The 23,655-nt window shown below is 39.2% G+C and overlaps 1 protein-coding gene, 1 long non-coding RNA gene, 1 other non-coding gene and 1 pseudogene across 9 annotated transcripts; 1 reads left to right on the forward strand and 3 right to left on the reverse strand.

Moving 5' to 3' along the window:
* Positions 1–779: 779 nt before the first annotated feature.
* LOC116293279 (uncharacterized) lies at positions 780–19,632 on the forward strand. Of its 7 annotated transcripts, none has more exons than XR_016120317.1 (9): positions 780–817; positions 7,355–7,444; positions 7,566–7,738; positions 7,887–7,976; positions 8,402–8,638; positions 15,858–15,935; positions 16,020–16,088; positions 16,168–16,236; positions 17,352–19,632. It is a non-coding gene; the product is annotated as an uncharacterized LOC116293279 (long non-coding RNA). The 7 variants fall into 7 exon arrangements; XR_016120316.1 differs by lacking the exon at positions 780–817 and adding an exon at positions 5,702–7,218; XR_016120315.1 differs by lacking the exon at positions 780–817 and having other exon boundaries at positions 5,702–7,444.
* Positions 5,259–6,039, reverse strand: LOC148909653 (uncharacterized; annotated as a pseudogene).
* Positions 10,073–14,555, reverse strand: LOC148909654 (uncharacterized). Its single transcript, XM_089033358.1, has 2 exons — positions 10,321–14,555; positions 10,073–10,207 (listed from the first exon to the last, which is right to left on the reverse strand). The coding sequence occupies exons 1-2, from the start codon at positions 14,500–14,502 to the stop codon at positions 10,073–10,075; spliced, it is 4,317 nt and encodes a 1,438-aa protein (XP_088889484.1). The 5' UTR covers positions 14,503–14,555.
* A 3,863-nt stretch (positions 19,633–23,495) lies between the features above and the next one.
* On the reverse strand, positions 23,496–23,567 carry Trnap-agg (transfer RNA proline (anticodon AGG)). Its single transcript has one exon. It is a non-coding gene; the product is annotated as a tRNA-Pro (tRNA).
* Positions 23,568–23,655: the final 88 nt, after the last annotated feature.

Here is a 23,655-nt window from a genome sequence, read left to right on the forward strand (position 1 = left end):
GTTCCAAGAGAGTAAGGAACAAAAAAAACAGTCGTAAAAGATCTTTCCGAGGAATCTCGCAAAAAGATCTACCAAGAAGCGAAAGAAGAGCTTCAAAGAAAACTCGCTCATTGAACATCTGCTTCGAAAAGAGCGTGACGGGATTCTATTTACATATCGAACGTCAGTCTAGAAATTATGCAGATTAAATATAATAATTTTCACATACATAAGCGTCCAGATGTGTCTGGCGTTCGCTTGTGATCGTGGACTTTGGAGCTGGGGAGGCCTAAAGTCCCGAGTTCAAGCCTCGCTGTAGACGCATTTGGACCGTTTGCTGCGAGTGAAAAAAAAAAGCCTCCGCCACTCACAGCAACCGTGGGGGGAGGGGTGGAAAAGATAGAAAGTGCGATTCAACCCCGCGATGGGGGGTTTCGCGAGGAAAAGTTGGAAAAGTCAGGGGGTGTCTCGGGACGCTGTCCGGAGTTCACCCTCTGGTGGGTCGTAAGAAAGATATATGCAAAAAACCCCACTGGGGATAGCTTGGTGTTCTGTTAGGATACCCTGGGTGCCAGAGGCCGTGTGGGGCTTGGGGGCGAGAGAGAGAGGAGGAGGATGGATTCCGAGAAAATAAAAATGCAAAACTGGCGTTTATTTTGCCAGAAACCCCACTGGGGAATGCATCGCACAGGGGGTGGTTGGGGTCAATTTTGTAAAATATTTCATAGATTACGTTAGGGTAATAAGGAATATCCTTATCCAGCCGACAAAACATCCACTCGGCTCTTGCCATGTCGGAGACCTCGGGAATAGACTTGCCAGTAATTTCGGACAAAAGGTAGGGAATAGCTTTGTAATATTTCCCTAGCTTTAATTTTTTCAATGTCTTCCTTAGACTTTGCGTGGTTGGCTCTTCTAAGTGGTCTATGATTTTCTCCTTTACTTCGTTGTCTAAATATACTGGTCGATAACCTTGGATATGACTCATCCAGTCCCTAAAGTATTTTATTCTCTTATAAGGTGTTTTCTTACGACCTCCATTGGCGTAATATTGCTCTTTGGTAGCATTTGGTACGGCATTACGAATATTCTTACCACACTCGTAACACTGTGCTGACGTGTCATCTTCTATTTGCATTTTCTTACCACAACACCAGAAACCCTTAGGCTTGGGTATGTTAACTTTAGGTTTTAGGCAAACTATACAAAAGTTATAGACGAATTCTTTACAACCTTCGCACTCCATATATAGACTAACATATTATCACATAATATCGTCACCCAACAAATACGCGTACTTTGAGACTCAGGGAATCCTGGGGGGGAAATTTCATAGTTTACTAGGTTTTTGGATACTAATTACTGCGCGAATCTGACTTACTCAGGGAAACCTGGGGTTTGGTCAGGTGAAGCAGGACTGGTATCCCCTATACTACTGGGCTCTTCCGTGAGGCTCCCTCCACACGCACTACCACTACATACTATGTTTACAACATACATCTCAGATGTTGAATTATTCCCTATTTTCTTCAGTGCTTTAAATAATAACAAATTGAAGACGTTACCTAGGGGCATATTTGATCACAACATTAAACTTCTAATATTGTAAGTAAAACGTCTTTGGGCCTCCAAAGTAATTCAATTTCATATGTATTTAGTCTCCTACGGCAGCCGAATTGTTGCCCAAGTTAAGTATCCAAAGCCTTCTCAGCTTTCTAACAGCTTTCTAACAAAAAATCGATTTTTCCGTGAGAAAGGTCTAGGTACGAGAATGGTAATGGTCCGTCTAAGAACAATAGAACAAAAGAACAATAGGCCGCGGCAATAAGAGCAGTTATTTTGTTGGCGCCAATTATGATTAATTATAAACGCGTTTCCCATTTGTCAATTCGGCCAAAAATCCCAAATTTGAATTTTGATCCAAAAAAATCGCGAAACCCCTGAAACGTAAAACGCTAAATTTAGTGTTCTACGATTCCGTGGATAAAAAAACTAAAATTGAGTGGATGATGTCCCGCGGCGAGTACAAAAGAAACGTCAACATCGTGACATATCACAGGCACGAATTAATACTGATCAGCCGGACGGAGAATAACAAAACATTAACGAAACGTACGTACGTACCTACCTACCTGATCGTAAATATTTCGTATACCTGATTTTTTAAAATGACTAGATAGCATTAATTTGTTTGGTTTAGTATTTATCCATTCCCCCACCACCCACTCCAGCAATTCATTCCGACCCCTTCTTCCAAAATCAAAAGTATTGTGTTGTTCTATTTTACGTCGGTTATGATCGAGCTACATATTGCATAATTATACAATGGATCTTTTAATAATAGCTAATAATACTGATGAATTAAATCTGTATTTCAGACATTTGCATCATAATAAATTACAGTCATTACCTGCAGGCATCTTTCACAATAATAAGCAATTTGCCACACTGTATGTTTCACCTTTCCTCGAAAACTAATGCCTTTTTTATTTCAAGGCCTAGTATAATTGCATGTGAGGGCCTTTTTGTCCTTGTGAGAAGCCAATGTCATGTATAAAGACCTAATTTCATCGTGGGGACCTAGTATCGTTGTATGGACCTCATGTCAGTTTGGGGACTTAATATTGTAGAGAGGACCTGATGTCATTTAACGTAATGTCATAGTGGGGACGTAATGTCATAGTGAGGACCTAATGTCATCGTGGGGATCTAATGTCATAGTGGGGACCTAATGTCATAGTGGGGACCTAATGTCATCGTGGGGACCTAATGTCATAGTGGGGATCTAATGTCACAGTGGGGACCTAATGTCATCGTGGGGACCTAATGTCATAGTGGGGATCTAATGTCATCGTGGGGATCTAATGTCGTAGTGGGGACCTAATGTCATAGTGGGGACCTAATGTCATCGTGGGGATCTAATGTCGTAGTGGGGACCTAATGTCATCGTGGGGATCTAATGTCATAGTGGGGATCTAATGTCATAGTGGGGACCTAATGTCATCGTGGGGATCTAATGTCTTCGTGGGGACCTAATGTCTTAGTGGGGACCTAATGTCATCGTGGGGACCTAATGTCATAGTGGGGACCTAATGTCATCGTGGGGATCTAATGTCGTAGTGGGGACCTAATGTCATCGTGGGGATCTAATGTCATAGTGGGGATCTAATGTCATAGTGGGGACCTAATGTCATCGTGGGGATCTAATGTCGTCGTGGGGACCTAATGTCGTAGTGGGGACCTAATGTCATCGTGGGGACCTAATGTCATAGTGGGGATCTAATGTCATTGTGGGGATCTAATGTCGTAGTGGGGACCTAATGTCATAGTGGGGACCTAATGTCATCGTGGGGATCTAATGTCGTAGTGGGGACCTAATGTCATCGTGGGGATCTAATGTCATAGTGGGGATCTAATGTCATAGTGGGGACCTAATGTCATCGTGGGGATCTAATGTCGTCGTGGGGACCTAATGTCGTAGTGGGGACCTAATGTCATAGTGGGGACCTAATGTCATAGTAGGGACCTAATGTCGTCGTGGGGATCTAATGTCATAGTGGGGACCTAATGTCGTCGTGGGGATCTAATGTCATAGTGGGGACCTAATGTCATTGTTGGCCTGGACATATTAAAGGGTCAGTCATTTTTAGGATTAAATGTCACTGTGAGGACCTTATATCATTGTGTGAACCTATATTGTCATAATGTTTGACCCCGCCATCACCAAAGAAAATGTTCGAACAAGTGTAAAGAAATGGGAGCCAGTGCAAGAATGAACTAAAATAATAGAGCTGTTTTAAGAATAGATAGATATATTATATTATATTGGTAATCTGTTAACAGAACTGAGAACTTATTACGTTACAGATGATAAGATAAACTATTCGTTTACCATTCACTCAGCCTCCAGCAGACGTTCTTAGGGTCGTCACGCAACTTGAGGAGAAAAACGTTACGTGACGACGTGACGAGAATAAGAATGTCTGCGAAGGACATATATTCTCTTTTGGGATCCCTGTGTTAAATTATATGGCAGAGAACTAGCAAAAATAGCCAAGGAGATGCCATAATAACTGATCGGACCTACCGGTCGGACCTTGGCCTTTGGTCAGAGTCTGGGCGGCACCAGTAGGTCGGAAGACTTAAGTAGATATTTAGATATCTAACTGTCTGGCTTTAGATCTAGAAGCAGTTTTAAGAGGAGCATGCTTATTTATAATAGATTGAAGGCAATGAACTGTATTAGCTGCCTGCTCATCTAATGTTAGTTCAGATGTAATAATTTGGTCCCAGTCTGTTTTACTATTATCGTTGAGATAAGATTCTTCATTAAAGTTTTTATAATCTCGGTAATAAATCTTATTTTTATTTCTATTTACTTGTGCTTGTGCCACACAGAAGATCGGTAAGTGGTCTGATATATCAGTGGTGATTATTTTAGTAATAAGATTAATGGGAGTGCATATATGATAAATCAGAGTTGCTGTGTGATACGTTATTCTAGTCGGTTTTGTTATAAGTGGCAAGATGCTGTTACTATACAACATGTTAAGATATTCCTCAGTAGCAGAATCATCGTTAAAGTTTAAAAGATTTATATTCATATCACCCAAAACATATATGTGAAGACTTTTGTTTTTCTCTATAATATTTTCAAATTCTTTTGAGAATTCGCTGATGTTAGCCCTCGGGTGTTTATAGATGCAACCGATTATTACGTTGGGTTTGTTTTTTATAGTTTCGATTTCTACCCAGCATGATTCAATTAGATCAAAATTAAAACTTATATCTGGTCTTGAGATAGTTCTAAATTTAGAATTGATATATAGTGCAGCCCCACCCGCATTTGTCATAGAATCGTGATGGAAGAAATTATAATTATCAAGATTTACGTTGTCAACTGAATTCGAGTTAAGTCTTGTTTCAGTAATGGCAACGATATCAATTTGCTTAGAAATTGAACTAAATATATCACTTAGCCGAGAAAAGATTTTAGGCAAACTTTTGACATTCATATGAATAAGTGAAAGATGTTCCAGCCTAGATTGTTAATCAAGTATTTCATTTATATCATCTATTGAACAATAATTAGAACTAGGACTAATGAGCATATGATCCGAATCCATATCATCAAACCGGTCTGGATTAGGTAAGACATCACACAGATATTTTAAGTTAGATAATAATGAGTTATCAGTATCATTTGTAGGATCCATTTTGAAAACTTATAACATTATAATGAACAATTGATTAGAAATATTTATAATAAATTATTTAAACTACTTATCTGAAATGTATGTGTCCTTAAACTCATCAAACTTCTCATGAGTAAGGAATACATAACTTCTTGCTTGTTCGTTCTCTCTCAAGTAGAGTTTACCCCCATTAGTCCAGATAAACTTGAAATCATTTATCCTAGCAAATAGGCGTTTCCTATATGCCATGAGGGATTCATTGATGTGAATCCGATTGCGACCTTGCATTCCAGTAATTGAGCTTGTGGTTTTGTTATACAAATTACTTTTTTTCTTATAGAATTCTTCCCTCTTGTCTCTTGATGCAAATTTAACAATGATTCGGTGTTTTGTTTTTTTTCGTATCAGGCAATCTATGAGAAGTAGATATGTCATTTTGATTCATATTTACTCCTATTACTTTGGCAACTTCTTCCACAATTTTGTTAGTGTTTTCATCCGACTTAAACGGAATGCCTGTTATCTCTAGGCAATCCCTGCGAAGGTACTGTTGTGCATCGTCGATGTCAACGTTGAGATTATAGATTTCTTGCTTGATTGTGTCGATATCTTTATCTATTTCATTTAGATCAGTACTCATTTTACTGACGTCTTTTCTTGCGTTTTGGAAAGCTGTTAACACGCTGTCATGTTTAGCTGATAAGAAAGATTGCGACTTTTCAACTTCAGTGAGAGTGTTCGTGAGTTTCGTAATTTTGCTGTTAACAACCAACACTTCATTTCGTATAACTGCTTTGACCTTAGGAAGCGGTTCGCTTTCCCAAAGCTTCATAAAATTCTCTTTAGTAAGGAAGTCAGTTGACATTTTAAAGTTATAGAACCAGTATAAGGCCCCCCCAAATTTTTGTGTCCGTATCCTCAAATTTTACGAAAACAGATACGTGTGGACGTTGAAAACGATTCGATTACGATGCGTGTGGACGCAAACATTTTCTTATCCGCAAAAAAATAATTTGCGGATACAAAAATTTCCGGATACGTGTGGACGGGGCCTAAATCAAAAGCCAGAGTTGAATAAAATCTGACCCGTCCCCCTTGATGACTCGCGAAGATGCAAATTTCATGGCTTAAAGACATGAAGACTAATGTGACTTTCTCGGTTCTATAGGGATGTGAGAGAGGGATTATGACAAAACTTTGGCGCTGGAAAAAAAATCCGAAGACGTACGGGTTTCAAAGACTCGTGATGGTTCGCTGTTGGGATCCCGAGTCTCCAAACTTCTCTTATTTCTTACTGGTGGGGGACAAAATCCTTAAAACGGGCTAAATTCAAAAAAATAACCACACAGAGCGAAAGAAGTGCTATTTCTCAATGATCGGGTGAAATTTCGAGGCTTTATTTCACGTTTCAATGATTTTATTGAAATTTTTGAAGAATCCCCATACATTTCCTTATAACACTGACACCAAAGAAACCAGGCTTGGGCTACCTGTGGTTACGTCACTGTTCGCATTACTCTTTTATTAGTTTTGCGTAATATAAATTATTAAAATATATTGTTAATTGTGAACAATTCGGTTTGGAGACTCCAATGAAATATTCTAATGAAAACAGCATTCCCCAAAAAGTTACTAAAATAAACCTTCTGTCAATTCAACAGCCCCATAGCTTGCATTGAAACTGACCATTGAAAATCTTCAAGACTTCAGATGATTAATACCGTGCTGAGAGAAGCTATCGAAAACTAAACAAAAATTCAGTACGGAGTAGTCAAATATTTGCATCTGGCCTCTGAATCGTATAATTATGGTTTTTATGGTTTTTTCTTTTTGCTTTTTATATAAATGTGGTTGAGTGAAATAAGGGAACGTTACTTTGACTGTCAAAAAATTCCGGCCAATTTAAGATTGCAGATCGACCAGTCATTTCATCCCAAATAACCGAATGTCTTATGTTAACTTTGTTATCAAGTAAACTTTACGTCGGTAATTTGTGGATCAGGACCGGATGGCCCAAGAAATATATTGATTCACTGTAATTACGGTAAAAGTAACTATGGAATATTTGATATCTGAAATTTCGTATTGTAAACACAAATTATTTGTAAAGTTTAATATTTGAAAGGTTTCTCATTATTTTTAATTTCAATTTGTCGATTTGTGCTCCAATGAACAACCAGGCAAGTCCGGTTTCCAAGAACTGTCGCTACAAACAGTGTGGGACAAAATAGAAACCAAAAACTGCAGATGAAAAGAAAAAGCGGTATCTGGTAAGAGAAAATTGACTGCCTTCAGAAAAAGTTCTGCAATGTCATATCATCATATCAAAGCAAGCTACAATGATTTGAAAACTTTTTCGTCCATTAATAACATTTTATTTATATATTTTAGTCGCCAAATCTGAATTGCTTGGATCTTTGTCGTTGGTACTGTATAGTTGTTATTTCTTGTTTTGAATTATTGGAATAGCATAGCAAGATGAAAGCGACATTTACAAAGTCGATCAAGGATGAACCCAAGAAATTGTTCTAACTTTGGAGTGTGGGTAGAAGGCTCACAAACAGGTATTCGGCTAAAGCCATGATGTCGAAAACTGGAGTTATAAACATTTTTTTACTTTTTCGTTTGCTAGAATTTTTGAATGTCTTAAAAAAATTGGAAGTTGCTTAATTTTAGTATGGCAGAGAAATAGCTGTTTGTTTTGTTTTACAGGAATAGTAGATCGGGACCACTTGCGTAGGCTCGGGAAGAAGGAGAAGGATCGCCATGCGATCGAAAAAGCGATTGCGGTCTTAGACTCTGGTAAGTTTAACAAAAAAAGTTTTAAAAATGCGCAGAATAGAGTTTGGAAAGCGAAAACAAAGTGGATAATAATAAATAAAATCATAATGGCGTCAATGGTGCAGATTTCGAAACAAATAACCGAGATTGCGAAGGTTCGATGAATGTTCACCGAGTAATGATTTTACACCATATTTATTATGCAAAACTAAATAATTTTAGAAATGCGCGAAGACATATTTTAGGATATCGTCCTGAGATGTTCAAATGGCAAAATATCGCACGTTTTTCGACTTTAATTGCGTTTTGATGCGTCGCTTCCAACTTTAGTGTGGATCACTGAACACGTCAAACTTAGTTTCAAATCTTTCATTCCTCAAATCGAGCTGCTGATGAAAAGAAATAAAGCTTTCAACAATATCGAATTATTTAAATTTTCTTAACAGGGCTCAGCAAGTTCATTTTGAAGAAGACATGCACAACAACATGCTGGGTTGTAACAAAAAGTTGCGAGAGTTGAGAATGCAAGCCGTAAATGCGACAATGGTAGGCAAAACGAGGAAACAGAAATTGGCCGCCATATTGGAGAAGCTTCGCCACGGTAGAAAAAGCCTGGGAACCAGGCAGGCGTTGTCAAAAGTACAACTTTATCAAGTGGAAGTTCTCGTTTGTAATTTACTATGGTAGGTTTACACTAAATTTTGAAAACATTTTGCACAAAATCTATCATGAATAATGTTAATAATAATTGCTGGTTTTCTTAACAAGTATGTTGGTCGAATTTAAGAAAATATTTCGCAGATAAATACGTCTCTTAACCAGGTAATCTATGTCTGCCATGTCGAATAGAATATCACTGTACATGCTCGATTTTATTGTTTAGTATTTCATTCTCTTAATATTAAGACATCTCACAAATATTCTAAATTTGTTTTCATTTATTTCTTTCAACTAGCAAAGTGACTATCCATTGCAATAAACAAGATCTAATGTAATGCCAAGACGTTCATCATCCAACTTATGAACTGTAAATCTTAGCTTATCTTTTTCTTTCGCAAGTTTGTTTCCTTCTGCTTGGCTATATAGTCCAGTAGCTTAATGCTTAAATCGTGACCGAGGTGACTAAAGCACCAAATTTGGCACAGAACTTCGTTTTGATGTAACAAACGATTTCAGAAGGGGTGCCCAGTGAAACGAGGTCGGGGGGTCTGATTTCACTCCAAACGGGGGCGGGGTGGGGTATTTCTCTTAAACTTGCTATATAAAGTAAATTGAATATATTAAATTCTTTGAAATAGTAATTTAAGCACTCAACTCCATGTACAGAGCTTCGTTTTGATCTAAGAAACGATTTACAAAGGACTGATTAGTTATATGAGGTCGGGGGGGTCTGATTTCACTCCAAAAGGGGGGAGGGGTGGGGTATTTCTTTTAAACTCGCTATATAAAGTAAATTGAATATATTAAATTCTTTGAAATAGTAATTTAAGCACTCAACTCGTGTACAGATCTTCGTTTTGATCTAAGAAACGATTTACAAAGGACTGATTAGTTATATGAGGTCGGGGGGGGGGGGGGGGGGGGCTGATTTCACTCCAAAAGTTTGAGGGTATTTCCTAAAACTGTCTATATAGAGTAGTAAAAATATAAATAAAAGCCATACGGTAATGATAAAGTTGATGAATAGCTCCTCATTAAAATAAACAATTTAAAAGGGATATCCATTGGTTTTGGGATGGGAGTGGAGGGGAATGTTTTTTAGAGGGGAGGGTATGAGACATTTTCTTCTTGAAATATACCTTTTCAATCTACTAATTAAGATATCTTTTCAACGCAAGATAGTTTTGGGTCTTACATATCACTCAATGTTATTTGCTGTGAAGCATTCGGGACATGCTGCATGGCTGGAGGGATATGATCTGGACCTGTTAGATCGAGAAGGAAAGCTTACCTCATCATATTACAGGTTAGCTAGTATTGGTGCACCCAGCGGAGCAATAACAAAGCTCTGTGCACGAGAGATTCGACTTCACACATTTGCATCGGTTACTGCAGCCTTTTTTGCATCCACATTTCAGCAGCTCGGCGCAGGCTTTTGACGCATCGGGCAGTGCACTTCAAACAGGATCCCAAGTCTTCTTCATGGTCCACCCCCAGCCTTCTGGCGGGGGAATGTTCTGCTGGGCCTCCATACAAGTTGTCCAAATCCCTCCCTGGTAAATAGCTCTTCGTGTGTGCTGTAACAACGCTTCCTTAATATGATTAAAAGTCAAATTAATTATTTAAGACCAAGTGATGTATTTCTCAAAAACTAATGCAGCTAGTCAGTTACGAGCAGCAAAACCTCTTGTACTTGTCTTCTTACCTGTGTTGGTGGAATATGTTCCAAGTTTCGGTTTTGCTTGGTGAACAGGTGACGCCGTGATTCATTGACACAACTGGTTGAGCTTGATTTGTCATACATGACCACAGTGAGACGTTCAAGAGTCTTGAAATGGGGTGACATTATGTCGATGGCATCAAATGGATTCTCCTTAATATGAATGAATGCATCGGTTGCTTCTTCATATGATTTCCAAGCCCCCCAAGCAGTCTGCTTCCCCCTACCAGAAAACGATGAAGTCGTATCACAGCCTGTAAAGGCATGGAAGAGTGGTAGGGCATTAGCCTTTCTCTCACCAAGCTTCTCGCAGATAGCATTAATATGGTAGCACCGATAGTACTTTCCCATGCCAAAGCCAACCCAAATATCAAGAGGGCCATAACTTCTCATCAACTGATAAAAATGTCCAGCAATGATTACGATAACATCAGTATCGACTGTGCGAACAAAAATGGATTTCTCGCCGTTTCTTAGGGCGTCCAGGATGTGTACAACTATCCTCGTGTCAGCTTCTTCCTGGTCACACACCTGCATGACACTCTCCCCACCTGACGTGACATTCACTCCTGAGGTGATATAGATCTTCTTGCCTTCATATGGGCAAACAAAGCTTCCAACTCGCTCTGACAAAAGTGCAAAGAGTTCTTCCTTATTTGTCGAATCAAGAAGAAAGTTTTTCCAGTCTCGAGGAAGTTTGGTATTCCCTCCAACTTTCTTTCTTCTGCCTTGACCTCGTTTCTCTCGTGTGGCCTCTTTTAAACTATCAGAACGGTACTCATCCCAAACGACATCAACTCGCTTTGACGAATGAAGCTCCCGAGTTAAGAAAGGTAAAAATACTCTTTCGACATACTGTGAAAACGTAGACGCCGGCCCAGGTAGCAATGCATGGACAAGAGCAGCACCATCAAAGATTTTTGTATCATAACTGGCTGGCGGGTCTTGCTGTGATGGTACTTCAAGGCATTTTAGAAGATCTGACTTCTTGCCGAAGCGCATTTTACCAAACTGAGACAATGATGGTGGATATGGCTGGTTCTCGTGTTTGAAGAAATCTTCAAGGTCTCCATCCCGGTTCTGACTGGCAATATATAGTCGACTGAACAAGCTACAATCGCTTTTAAGTACAGACAATTCCTTCGATGTTTTGGAGGAGGTTTTTGGTTTCTGGCGCTTGAACAAAGGTAAGGAATTCTTCTTGATCGGGTCGTTTATAGACACCTTCTTCTCTACGATCACATTGTGGACATAATCCTTGTATTTCGCGGATCCGATATCTTCGATTGTGCGCACAGTTATCGCAACAGATTCGTTTGCACAGTCGCGAGAGTCTAAAGCGATAAGTTCAGGAGAATCATCGATGAAGGGATTACCCATTTCAGAGATAGTGGCAGAGAGGTTTTTCACTTGCTTTTGAAAAAGTTTCTGCGAGGAGAGGCCTTGATCATGATGGGCGTAGCTACTTTCTTCTTCATTATCATCGTAATAAGGCAGGTCTACTTCAAACTCCTTGAGAAGTCTAGCCAGCTCAGGACCTGAAACCATCCATCTGGCAAAGGCTCCAGGGTTTTCTGTCAACCCAACGGCTCCCCCAGAACCCTTAACAAGAGCATTATTTTGCTCGTGTGCTTGGTCAACTGGAATGGAAGAGAACTTCTTCGCAGTTTTCTGGATAACCCAAAACTGTGACAGCTGCTGCTTGATTTCATCTGGCAATAACTTCATATCTTGAATGAAGACGGGCACCCATCGGGAATAGTTCACATGGTCTAACGCAAAAAACCACGGGGTTAATGCCTCCAGTACTTCTACAAAAAGATCAAACTTCCTTTCGCGGTGAGCTTTTATAAACACCAGGATCTTGATTTCCAGTTGCATTATAATATCCCAGAACTGAAAGGTAGGACTCTTCTTCATCATATTGGACCTCCATGACGCAAATGAATCTTCATCATCAAAATCTTCTGCTGATCGAAATGCATCTCTCTGCAGCTTGAAAAGAGCAACCACTGTGACCTGATGAGCATGTCTCGTTCGTGCTAGGTGAGACACTTTTAAGAAGGATTCTGACGTTCCAGACGACGCAACTCCGGCTTCTGTTAGCGCACTGGTCCAACCAGACCCATCGAGTAGATCGCCGCATAGGGCCCACAGAGCCATTTCAATGTGAAGGCCGCCTAGCATTGTTACATACATATTTTCGCCATATCTGTCCGGCCATTGCCACTGAATATACTTTGAAATGGCGTAAAGTGGTTGATCAATTGTCAGTACAGGAACCTGGTCTGGATTAAGAAACGATGTTGTGTTACGCAAGAGATCCATACCATGCTTTATCATTGATACCGATGCGGCTTTTTCATTGAACATTGGTAGAAGACTAGATATAGCAGGGTGTTCTTTGCTTGACTCTATTAGCGCAGCGTGATAGCCTGACCATGATACAAAGCTACCCTTGACAAGATTGCTTTCTAAGAGAGAAATACTTTGTTCAATCCAGCACTTTTCTTGTTGAACTTCACCAATGAGGTTTCCATTGGTTTCATGTGGATTGTTATTTCTGGTGTTAAGAGTAATTTTGGAAGTATTGATATTAACTGCTGGCACCGTCGCATAGTTGTCAGGAAGTGTAAAATCTTTTTCAAGATCTTCTTCTGACAGAGATACTGCAGGTCTCGATATCCCTGGTTTACCCTCAGTTGGAAATTGAAACACGCTTAAAGCAGTGCCATGAAAAGAACCTTGCGATGTGGTCGAAGAAGGGTTGTGATCGATATTGTCAAGTGCCCCAACTGTGTAAAGTCCATGACGTAGATTTGAGGGGCAAACAATGTTTTCAGCTCTAAACTGTCTACAAACTGATGATGCTAATCCATTTATAATCTCTGTAACCCTGTCGTAGGAAACACTTAGGCCTAATTGGTACAGGCTATCAACCAGCATTCTACTTCTGGTAAGAGTATGAATATTCAAACCCACATATATAGGGAGTGGCGGTTCTCGTGATCTGGAATGGCGTTTCTTTTTACTTGCTTGAGAGGCGCCTTTCTTGGAATTAAAAATTATCATCTGCGCAATTGTTAGACATGCTTGTGAAACATCTGAGGGTTGATCTTGGATGTTAGGCCCATTTAAGAGCAGGGATACAAAATATAACAAGTTGGGTGGTACGCTGTCAAATTGACATCCTTGCGTGAAGGTCCCTGAGAACTGAAAACCATCATTTTCAAACATTTCTCTTCTGATTAGTTTTGCCACACTCGTGAAATCCAGGGCCTCTGACTGAAAGTCTCGTGATTCTAGCTCCCTTTTCAAAAGTGATTTTAGAGCGTCACTGAAAATTAAGATAACATTTCTACCATCTGACTGCTCCTTGAGATCTTCACAAAAGTGTCCAAGAATTTGATTCTTCAGACGGGTCTTGTTTACAGTCTTGACGATGTCGAATGCCTGCAGACGCTTAACATAGAGCTGATGGAGGTCAGAAAGCTTAAAGATACGAACGCCATTTTCTGCTGAATATTCCATATATGATATCAGTTCCGAGAAGGCTCGTGCTTCAGCAATTAATTCGCTTTCACCAGAGGAATTTTCAGCAGTACCCTTTTGCAGCAGCGACCTGTATCGGTTCTTGAAAGACCTCATGCAATTTCGGTGATATTTCGCTTCGCTTGCAATCATATCTGTGCCAGCCAATTTGGATAACAGCTCGACGTCCTCAAGCTCTGTGGCCATCATTTTCACTGTCTCATCTACTGTAAAAGTCGTCACTTGATGGAGGTCTTCATTTCCATCTCCACAGAAGATACAGACATCCTTGTCACAAGCATGACGTTTTGACGCTCTTCTGTCAGTTTCGGCGCCACCATCGTCACTTTTTCTTTTCTGTGCTGACAAAGCTTTATCCAGCTTTGTTTTTGAAAACTTTAAATGACATGATTTGTGCCAACTGGCTTTGTTGTTAATAAGGCATTGGGCATTCTCATCATCGTCTTTGAATGCCAATTTTATAGGTAAGGAATTGGCTTCTCTAAACTGAGATACGGTATGCAGAAATGTTTCATATGCATTCAAAGCAGTGCCATCATGAAAGCTATTAAGAGGGCATCGTAGTGGCTCTGAAGGCCGTTTTTCTTGACATATGCAACACAATGACCAGTCCATACAGGCATGAATTGCTGGATAAAATATCAATAAATTATAATAATTCTGCTGGTTTGTCAGCATTAACTTGAAACTATTCATTTAGAGTGATTACACTAAGCTATTACACACTAATAATCAATTATTATTTAAGAGGTTAAGTGCAATCACTCTACCTTATTTAACTAGGCAAATGCAATCAGGTGCAAAAAAATATTTTCAAGTTCGTCTGCTAAAAGTAGTCTGACCAAAAAAATAATGTCAAATTCTTAAACGAGTCAACCAAAAATTATGTATCTTACCTTAGAAGTAAATAAGAGATTGTTTAATGAAAATAATGCTCTAACACGAGCAATTTTTCAAGGTTAATTTTGAAACTTTACAGTCTGTGTAGTGACGATCACGATCAGTTAAAAAGACAAAATGGCCGCCTTAGTTTGTGATTTGTAGAGAAACTCTGCTGACCAGTTTACTGCAGCTTCACATTATTTGATGAAAAATACTCATAACTTTAATTTGCAGTATAATTTTTAAAACTTTTTTTCCAAGAAAACATTTAATAGCTTGATGTATTCTAAGAGAAATTACTGTAAAAATAAATATTCTTTAGCAGTACTTATACGAAACCCTTCCTGAAGAAACTCTCCCACCCCTTCCCCCAAAAAGCCATTACCCCTTCCCTCCCATCCCCAAACCACTGGATATCCCTTTTAAATTGTTTATTTTAATGAGGAAGACTATTCATCAACTTTATCATTACCGTATGGCTTTTATTTATATATTTACTACTTTATATAGCGAGTTTAAGAGAAATACCCCACCCCGCCCCCTTTTGGAGTGAAATCAGCCCCCCCGACCTCGTTTCACTGGGCACCCCTTCTGAAATCGTTTGTTACATCAAAACGAAGTTCTTTGCCAAGTTTGGTGCTTTAGTCACCTCGGTCACGATTTTAGCATTTTTTGGGCCTAAGCAACTGGACTAATATTGTACTATGGTTGCAAACTTTTCTTAGATGGTATCAAAAATTAATCTAAAATCCTTAAAGGCAGTTTACATGCAGTTTTTGTTTTCATTAAATGCTGTGTTCTTTTGACCAGAGTTTTAGGCAAGGAGGCTGTTACGATCAGGCTTCTTAAATAGAAAGTGCAGTTGGACTATTACTTCTGTTACTTTGTTTTCTTTCCTTATGCGGGTTGTATAGCAAAATGGCTCTATTCTGTTGTTATTGTATGGTAGTATTTTTGTAGCAATGTCTTTATTTAACAAATAAAACAGATTTTTACGTGCTCCGTTCAGTAACAAAGCACGCAGAACGTAAGCACGAAAGAAGTGTAAGGAGATAGTAAATATGATATATCTCTTTTCCTTTCTGCAGGAAAACGAAGTAGAGGTATCGCAGCTCTACTCATCAAGTAGCAATCAAGTGACGCGAGATCGGGAGAGTGGTAAAAGAGTAAGTGATGGAACTCAGTCTTTATCGTGATATTTGTGAAGTCATGCTTTCATTAATACGTGATGTATCTTTTCGTGTGTGCAGTGGAATAAAGTAGAAGGATTGCAGCTCTCATCGAGTGGTATGCCAGTGATGCAAGAAAGTGGTACCAAGGTAGGCGAAGAACTCTTTATCGTGATATTTGTTTGGCCACGCTTTCATTAAAACGTGATGTATCTTTTCGTGTGTGCAGTGGAATAAAGTAGAAGGATTGCAGCTCTCATCGAGTGGTATACCAGTGATGCAAGAAAGTAATACCAGGGTAAGTGATGGAACACCATAAGTTAATTCCAACTGATTAGTATTGTAAAATGAAAAGATATCGTTATTAATTTCGATATAGTAATCCCTAAATCATCACAAGTTACAGGTCTACAAAGATAAGGTCTTCAGTTTTGCTATCTTACACAATACGAGTGGTTTAAATTGTAGTTGTTGATGATCGATTCCATCTTAGATAGAAATGAAAATACCCACCCTGGACTTGAATGCATCCATCCATCCTTTCGTTTGTTTGTTTGTATTTCACTGTTTTAATAAAGTTCCAAGTCACCATCACCATCACCATCACCATCTGTAATTCAGTATTATCATCAAAAGTAGATATAGCCAGCAGTATATATGTTGGAGATAACTTGGAGATAACTTGGAGATAACTTGGAGATAACTTGGAGATATTAGCATGTACTTGCTATCTTGTAATTCAAGTATAAATAAAGTTATTGTATTGTATTGTATTGTATGTTCAGTATTGTCAGCCTTTCCAATGTGTAATAATTTATATAACTATTATTAATTTTCCCTCTATGCTATCACCATCACCATTGTCCTCATCACAATAAACAGTATTTTTAGTAATAGGTTTGCTTTTTCTTTGAAAACATAATTAAATATTTTATTCTTACTTAACAAAACTAAATGTATAATAAAACGGTTATTGAAACAACACGGTCTAGGTATTGATAATTTACGATATCAAGCTCAACCTCATCCTTGTATATTATAACTATTCTCAATTATTACCATCCATGCTTGCTATCATTACAATTATCATCAGGAGAGAAGAATGATAACATTTAATGTGTGTATGTGGCACGTCACACTCGTCTTATCACTCTGTTATAAAACCGGCTACAATTTTTATCGCTAACATCATAACTGTAATCACCCTGGATCATCTTTATCATCAAATGCCGTCGCATTTTCTCTACAGTGTAGTCCATGCCTGTTAATTAATATTGTCTGCAATGAGATCACTATTATTACAACACCATCATCTTTTTTTTGACAGCAATCACCAATTTCTTTAAGGTTAATTTATAATCGAATTATCAAACTGTCATTATTGAGTAATTACTTTGTTTTTTTGTTTTCAAGGTGGAGATAGAACGCTTCGTTGAAAACCTTGAGGTCGTTATTCCAGAAGAGCTATGACCGGCATTCCAATTCTTAATGACGTGTCCCAATACTTAATTAGCTTTGAGATTAAGAATAAGGAGTGTCTCTTCTTTGTTTTAACAATATTTATATAAATTTTATTAGATCCAGAATTAGTAAGAAATAAATCACGCAATATAAATCACAAAAATATTGATATCATTTTACACTATTCTATTACGATTGTTGCAAAGTATATTTGTCACTCATCAAAATGACTGGATTTCTGACTGTGGAAGCTTCAGTCAAGAAGGTAAGAGAATAACCTCTGATGGATTAGGGTCAAGTTATTCCCTCCCTCATGCCACGTGCTAGCCTTCAGTTCTGAATAGTTTCATGTGATTCAATAGTGACTATGGAAGCTTCAGTCAAGAAGGCAAGGGAATAACCTCAGATGGATTAGTGTCCAGTTATTCCCTCTCTCATGCCACGTGCTAGCCTTCAGTTCTGAATACTTTCATATGTGATTGTAGTGACTATGGAAGCTTCAGTCCAGAAGGCAAGAGAATAACATCTGATGGATTAGGGTCCAGTTATTCCCTCCCTCATTGCACGTGCTAGCCTTCAGTTCTGAATAGTTTCATATGTGATTGTAGTGACTATATTGGAAGCTTCAGTCCAGAAGGCAAGGGAATAACCTGTGATGGATTAGGGTCCAGTTATTCCCTCCCTCATGCCACGTGCTAGCCTTCAGTTCTGAATAGTTTCATATGTGATTCTAGTGACTATGGAAGCTTCAGTCCAGAAGGCAAGAGAATAACCTCTGATGGATTAGGGTCCAGTTATTCCCTCCCTCATGCCACGTGCTAGCCTTCAGTTCTGAATAGTTTCATATGTGATTGTAGTGACTATATTGGAAGCTTCAGTCCAGAAGGCAAGGGAATAACCTGTGATGGATTAGGGTCCAGTTATTCCCTCCCTCATGCCACGTGCTAGCCTTCAGTTCTGAATAGTTTCATATAAGATTCTAGTGACTATGGAAGCTTCAGTCAAGAAGGCAAGAGAATAACCTCTGATGGATTAGGGTCCAGTTATTCCCTCCCTCATGCCATGTGCTAGCCTTCAGTTCTGAATAGTTTCATGTGATTCAATAGTGACTATGGAGCTTCAGTCCAAAAGGCAAGGGAATAACCTCTGATGGATTAGTGTCCAGTTATTCCCTCCCTCATACCACGTGCTAGCCTTCAGTTCTAAATAGTTACTTTCATGTGATTCTATAGTGACTATGGAAGCTTCAGTCCAGAAGGCAAGAGAATAACATGAAAGGTTTTTGGTTTGATTTGGAGTGATAGTCCAATAGACACAAAAGAAAACAATGAAAATAAGATCTACCATCCTCTATTAATCTACTAAGTATTTCACGGTCTGCGCAAAATCCTTCTACAGTACGTCTATTTAGAGCAAATTTCCTCAGAGTGAAACAGTTTCTAGTAGTTATAGTGTATAATAGTCAAATAGACTCAAAAGAAAACAATAGAAGACAATGGAAACAAGATCTACTAGCCTCTATTAGTAGAGTAACTGTTTCAGGATCTGAGGAAAATCCTTATGATCTTATGGTCTATTTAGAGTGATTTTATACTTATTTCAATAAAGTTAGTCACCAAAAACCTGGAAAGCTGAGATCGCTGAGAATCATGGGGAAATGTTTTATATCCAACAAGTAAAGCTTTTGACACAAACTGCAGCAGTTGAGGATGCTCAGAGGAGGTTAACTTATATCTGGAAGAAGATCTTAAGTCCATCCACAGTTATCAAGCGGTTGAAACATGTAAAATGTATCTATCCATAATCCTTGTCGGTCTCAGCTCTGTAGCCTTTCAGGTGACTAACTTTATTGAAATAAGTGTATAAAAAATAGTCAAATAGGAAACAATGGAAATAAGGGGTACTTACCATTTAAACCAATACATCCGGTTGGAAATTCATTTGCTAATAGTAAGAAAAGAGCGGGAAAGTTTGACTTTCGAAAAATGTTACACGCGTATACCTTAAGAACGGAAAAGAGCGGGAAAAGTGGATGACTTCAATCGGAAGACCGAGTTTTCGGGAACTTTCCCATCGGAATGATGCATACCATTTATTTTCCAAGCAGAATTTCCGGTTTTTCCTGGTAAATGGTAAGCACCCAAGATCTACTAATCTCTATAGTATACTAACTATTTAATCAAGGTCTGTGGAAATACCCTCTAACATTTTGAAAATCTGTCTTCTCTCCATAGTCGCTTATTTGTTACTTCAATCGCTTGTTCTCCTGACACATATATCGGATTTAATACTAGTTTATCATAATTACTCTCTGCTCGGTCCACCGATTCATACAGAGGATTCAATGAATTGTTTTCGAGTTCTTTTCTGATCACTTGGTCGGCAGATTCGTACAGAGGATTGTCAAAAATCTTGGCCACTGGACTTGAAGTCTTGAAGTCGATAGTACTGTATGACAAACTCGTATTTTCTTCATTACCTTGAAGTTTTCGTGAACTTCTTGAGATATTTCACGTAAAGTGTTCTGCTGTGATGGAGGGTCAGGTATGAAGGTTGGGTTACTAAACTGGTATTTGTTGCTATCCATCATGTCTTCAAATGGCGGGCTAACATCTTTCGTTTTTTTTGGAATTAATACAATTCTCCCGTAATTCGACCTGGTCTTGCTATGCTTCCTCCACAAACAAGCTACAAGATCGAGGTATCACTAAAACCAACAAAAGCAGAACACAAATCGAAATCAAGGCATATATCGTCGTATCTTTTGTATGGCCATTATTAGAACCCCCCGATGAGTTCTCCGTCGTGAGTTTAGCCTCGCAGTTTTTCCCAGTGAAGTTAGGAACTACAAACACAAAGGAAATCTTTTCCCTTCAGTGGAATACATGTTCCACCATTTTGACATGTGTCCTCTTTACAGTTTCTCCAATCTTGTTCACAGTTTTCGCCTGTCCATGGATATCGACAGGGTTCACAATAATCTCCTCCGCACCCCGGTGCACATCCCGCACAGTCCCCGCTCCAAGGGGGATTACATCTACACCAATACTTGGTTGTGCTGTTCTCGGAGTACGGGATACATGTCCCGTTTCGCGGGCAGATGTGCGGGTTGTCCCGAAAAATTGAATGATTTGTGTCACAGTTGACTCCAGTGAAAGGTTCCTTGCACAGACAAATGAATCCATCCCTCTTTTCTACGCATGCTCCGCCATGAAGACAGCTTTGCTCTGAACAATGACTAACATTAGTCTCACAACGTGAGCCAGTAAATCCCTCTTTACAGAGACAATTGTAACCATTAACATGAGATTCACATCTCAAAGTACCGTTCACAGAACATGGCTTAGTTCGACAATGGTTCACCATGACGTCACAATTCGGGAGCGACCACCCTGTCTTACAGGGGCAGCTGTAATTCTTGTATCCTCCGAATCCATCTTCGCAAGGCCCGATGGTGTTATCCAGATGACATGGGTCAGACTCACAGTAATCGATATCGACGCAAGAATAACCGTCGCCCTTAAAACCGAGTTTACAAGAACATTTCGCTTGTCCTGGTCCAGCCCGTAGACACGTGGCAAACGCGTTGCAGTTATTCCTATCATTGGAACACATATCTACTTCTTGAACCAATACACAATACAATACAATACAATACAATAATGACGCGAGTCGTACTTAGTTCCCCACGATCAATTGCGCGGATATATAGGGAGTAGCGGTTGATAAGCCAGGCATTCAGCTGAAACCCAACATAAAGCTTGCTGTCATGGATACGAAAATGACTGCTGTTAGGGCCACCTATTGATAATAGATGAGAATCATATCTGTCAGGGTCATCTACGATTATGTACCCAATCAGTTGACCAACGGGTGAGTCCTCTTCGAGAGATGCTTCTGTTTTGCTGCCGTTGACAGTGATTCTCGTGGGTGCTTTGTTAATGTCCGTGATATTCACATGGACGTTCTTGGTAAAGGAGAGCGAAGAGACTACTTCACGTACAGTTATTTGAACAGTAATGATTGGTGTTGTGTCGTGGTCTAATGGTGCACGTGAGACAATTACTTGGTCCCTGACCACCCTGAAGGGTACCCCATGGGATGTTATCTCGTACACATACCCAGTGCTCGGCACATCCGCGTCTGTAACAGAAATATTCCCAAGTAGAGTCCCGTCAGTTGAGTTTTCTCCAAGAGATGACGGGGTTAGATGTAAATCTGTTGGGGGTTCAGGAACATCAAGGATTTGGACGCGCAACGAAGAAACAATTGATAGCGGAGGTAGACCGCTGTCTGTACATTTAAGAAACAGAGCAAACACAGCGCGAGCCTCATAGCTTAAAACCTGTCGCACGAGAATGGAGTTCGTTCCGGGAAGGATCATGAATTCTTTTGGTATCTGATTCGTTTTGGCAGCCGATCGCTTGTGACGAGTAGACGGATCATGCGCACTAACAACAGCAAACAACTTTGCTTCCTCCTCACTTATCAACACACACTTATGCGTCTGCAGTTCAGCCCCAACTATTTTCGGGCACCTCGAATGAATTCCGGAAATTAATGCATAGCCGAGAGCTGAAACTTTTTATATAGCGTATCAATGAGGCCCCGTGCACACTATGCCGGATAAATTTGAATCATCAACTTTCATACCGAAACCGAAAAAAAAGTTTTCCGTTCACACATAAGGAAACGGATAAAATGTTTCGCGTCCACACTAGTCCGATAAGAGGCGGCAAAAACGCTTCATTGCACATCTAAGCATGTGCGTCGAAACTGAAATTGAGCCCGCGGTGAATTTTTAGCCTTCCCGCCATGTTCCCATGACAATCATGAAGTCATCGTATTCGAAAAAATTCGGATATGAAATGTTCTCCGTCCACAATAATACGGCTAGCCGGCGTTTTCAAATAGCGCAGCGCAACCGTGACGTCATAAAAACGAAGACAAAGACGAAATTCGGACAAACAAACTTACAAGTTTCCTTTCAGCAGATAATTTTCACAGCCGATCGCAGTTGATCTTAGTTTACATGGGTTATTATTGTAACTTTAAAGAAAAATAATAAAATCGGTTCGTATAATCCTCGTAGCGGTTAAACAGAATGCAATGTTTGTCCGAATCTTTAGGCTATTTTTAGAATCAGTGCGCTGCGCTATTGTTCCACTCTGGAAACCGTATTCGAAAAAATTCGTTTCAGATGAAGAATAGACCCTATCCCGAATTCGCTTGACTGACCACGAAACAATGGTTTGAAGTCGAGACTGAACTTGATTGAATTTGTATGCGTGTATTTGAATTTGTATTCTTGTATTGCACCTCTGGGCCACCCTGCATTCCCCTCTATTTAATAACTATGAATAAACTAGCTATCTAACTTTCACTTCTTTCTGTCTTTCATTAAGAACGAATTTTCGGCCACTATAATAAACTATGGCAATTTCTTTTCGATGAAGAAAAAAGCTTTGACATACATCCAACTACAAGAGAGGTGAACGGCTTTGCATTGAAATTAAATAGGATAACAGTTGAATTTTTGAATATTTACTAGAGGAAAATCATACTAATATATTCTAAAACTTTATTTCTGGAGCTTAATTTTCACAAGCTAATCAAGGTTCTGAAATGAAAAGTTTTTACTTGCACACTTACCATTTTTCAACGAAGAACTCAGTGCTCCATCTTACTCGATGAATGGATGCAAAGCAAACTCAATTACTCTTGATCACATGATTTTTTGCTGTCATTCATCCCAAATTATCCAATCATATGGCACCATCAAGGAATCACTTATGGTACACGTGGAATTCTTTAGTTTGATTGGTGAGAAAATACTGCCGGCTTGCAAATCTCGTGCATGCTTTCATTTGGTTTTGTTGCATGAAAGTTGTGAAAATTCGAGCATATATTACGTATCGCTTAAATTAAAGTACGAATTTACGCTAAATGAGCAAAACTTGTGCTACAATTTAAATCTTATTCAAACTTTCCGGTTTACCATGAATAAATAACTACGGTCACCTTATTGAAGGATAGGAGTTTCTTTAGCAAGTTATTAGTGACTCGAACCAAAAGTTCAGTTCGGGGTCGAGGACAGGGCCCGTCCGGGAATTGAACCCGGGACCTCTCGCACCCTAAGCGAGAATCATACCACTAGACCAACGGGCCTCTCTTGGAGACTATGACTTTCTTTCATATTTTAAATTCTCGTTTTTCCATCTTTAATAGTCTTAATTTCCTTTTTTTCCTTCCGTCT

This window comes from Actinia tenebrosa, unplaced genomic scaffold (genome assembly GCF_029948245.1).
Source record: "Actinia tenebrosa isolate PJP-AT-01 unplaced genomic scaffold, QUT_ActTen_1.0 PGA_scaffold1__47_contigs__length_23844297, whole genome shotgun sequence".
NCBI lineage: Eukaryota > Metazoa > Cnidaria > Anthozoa > Actiniaria > Actiniidae > Actinia > Actinia tenebrosa.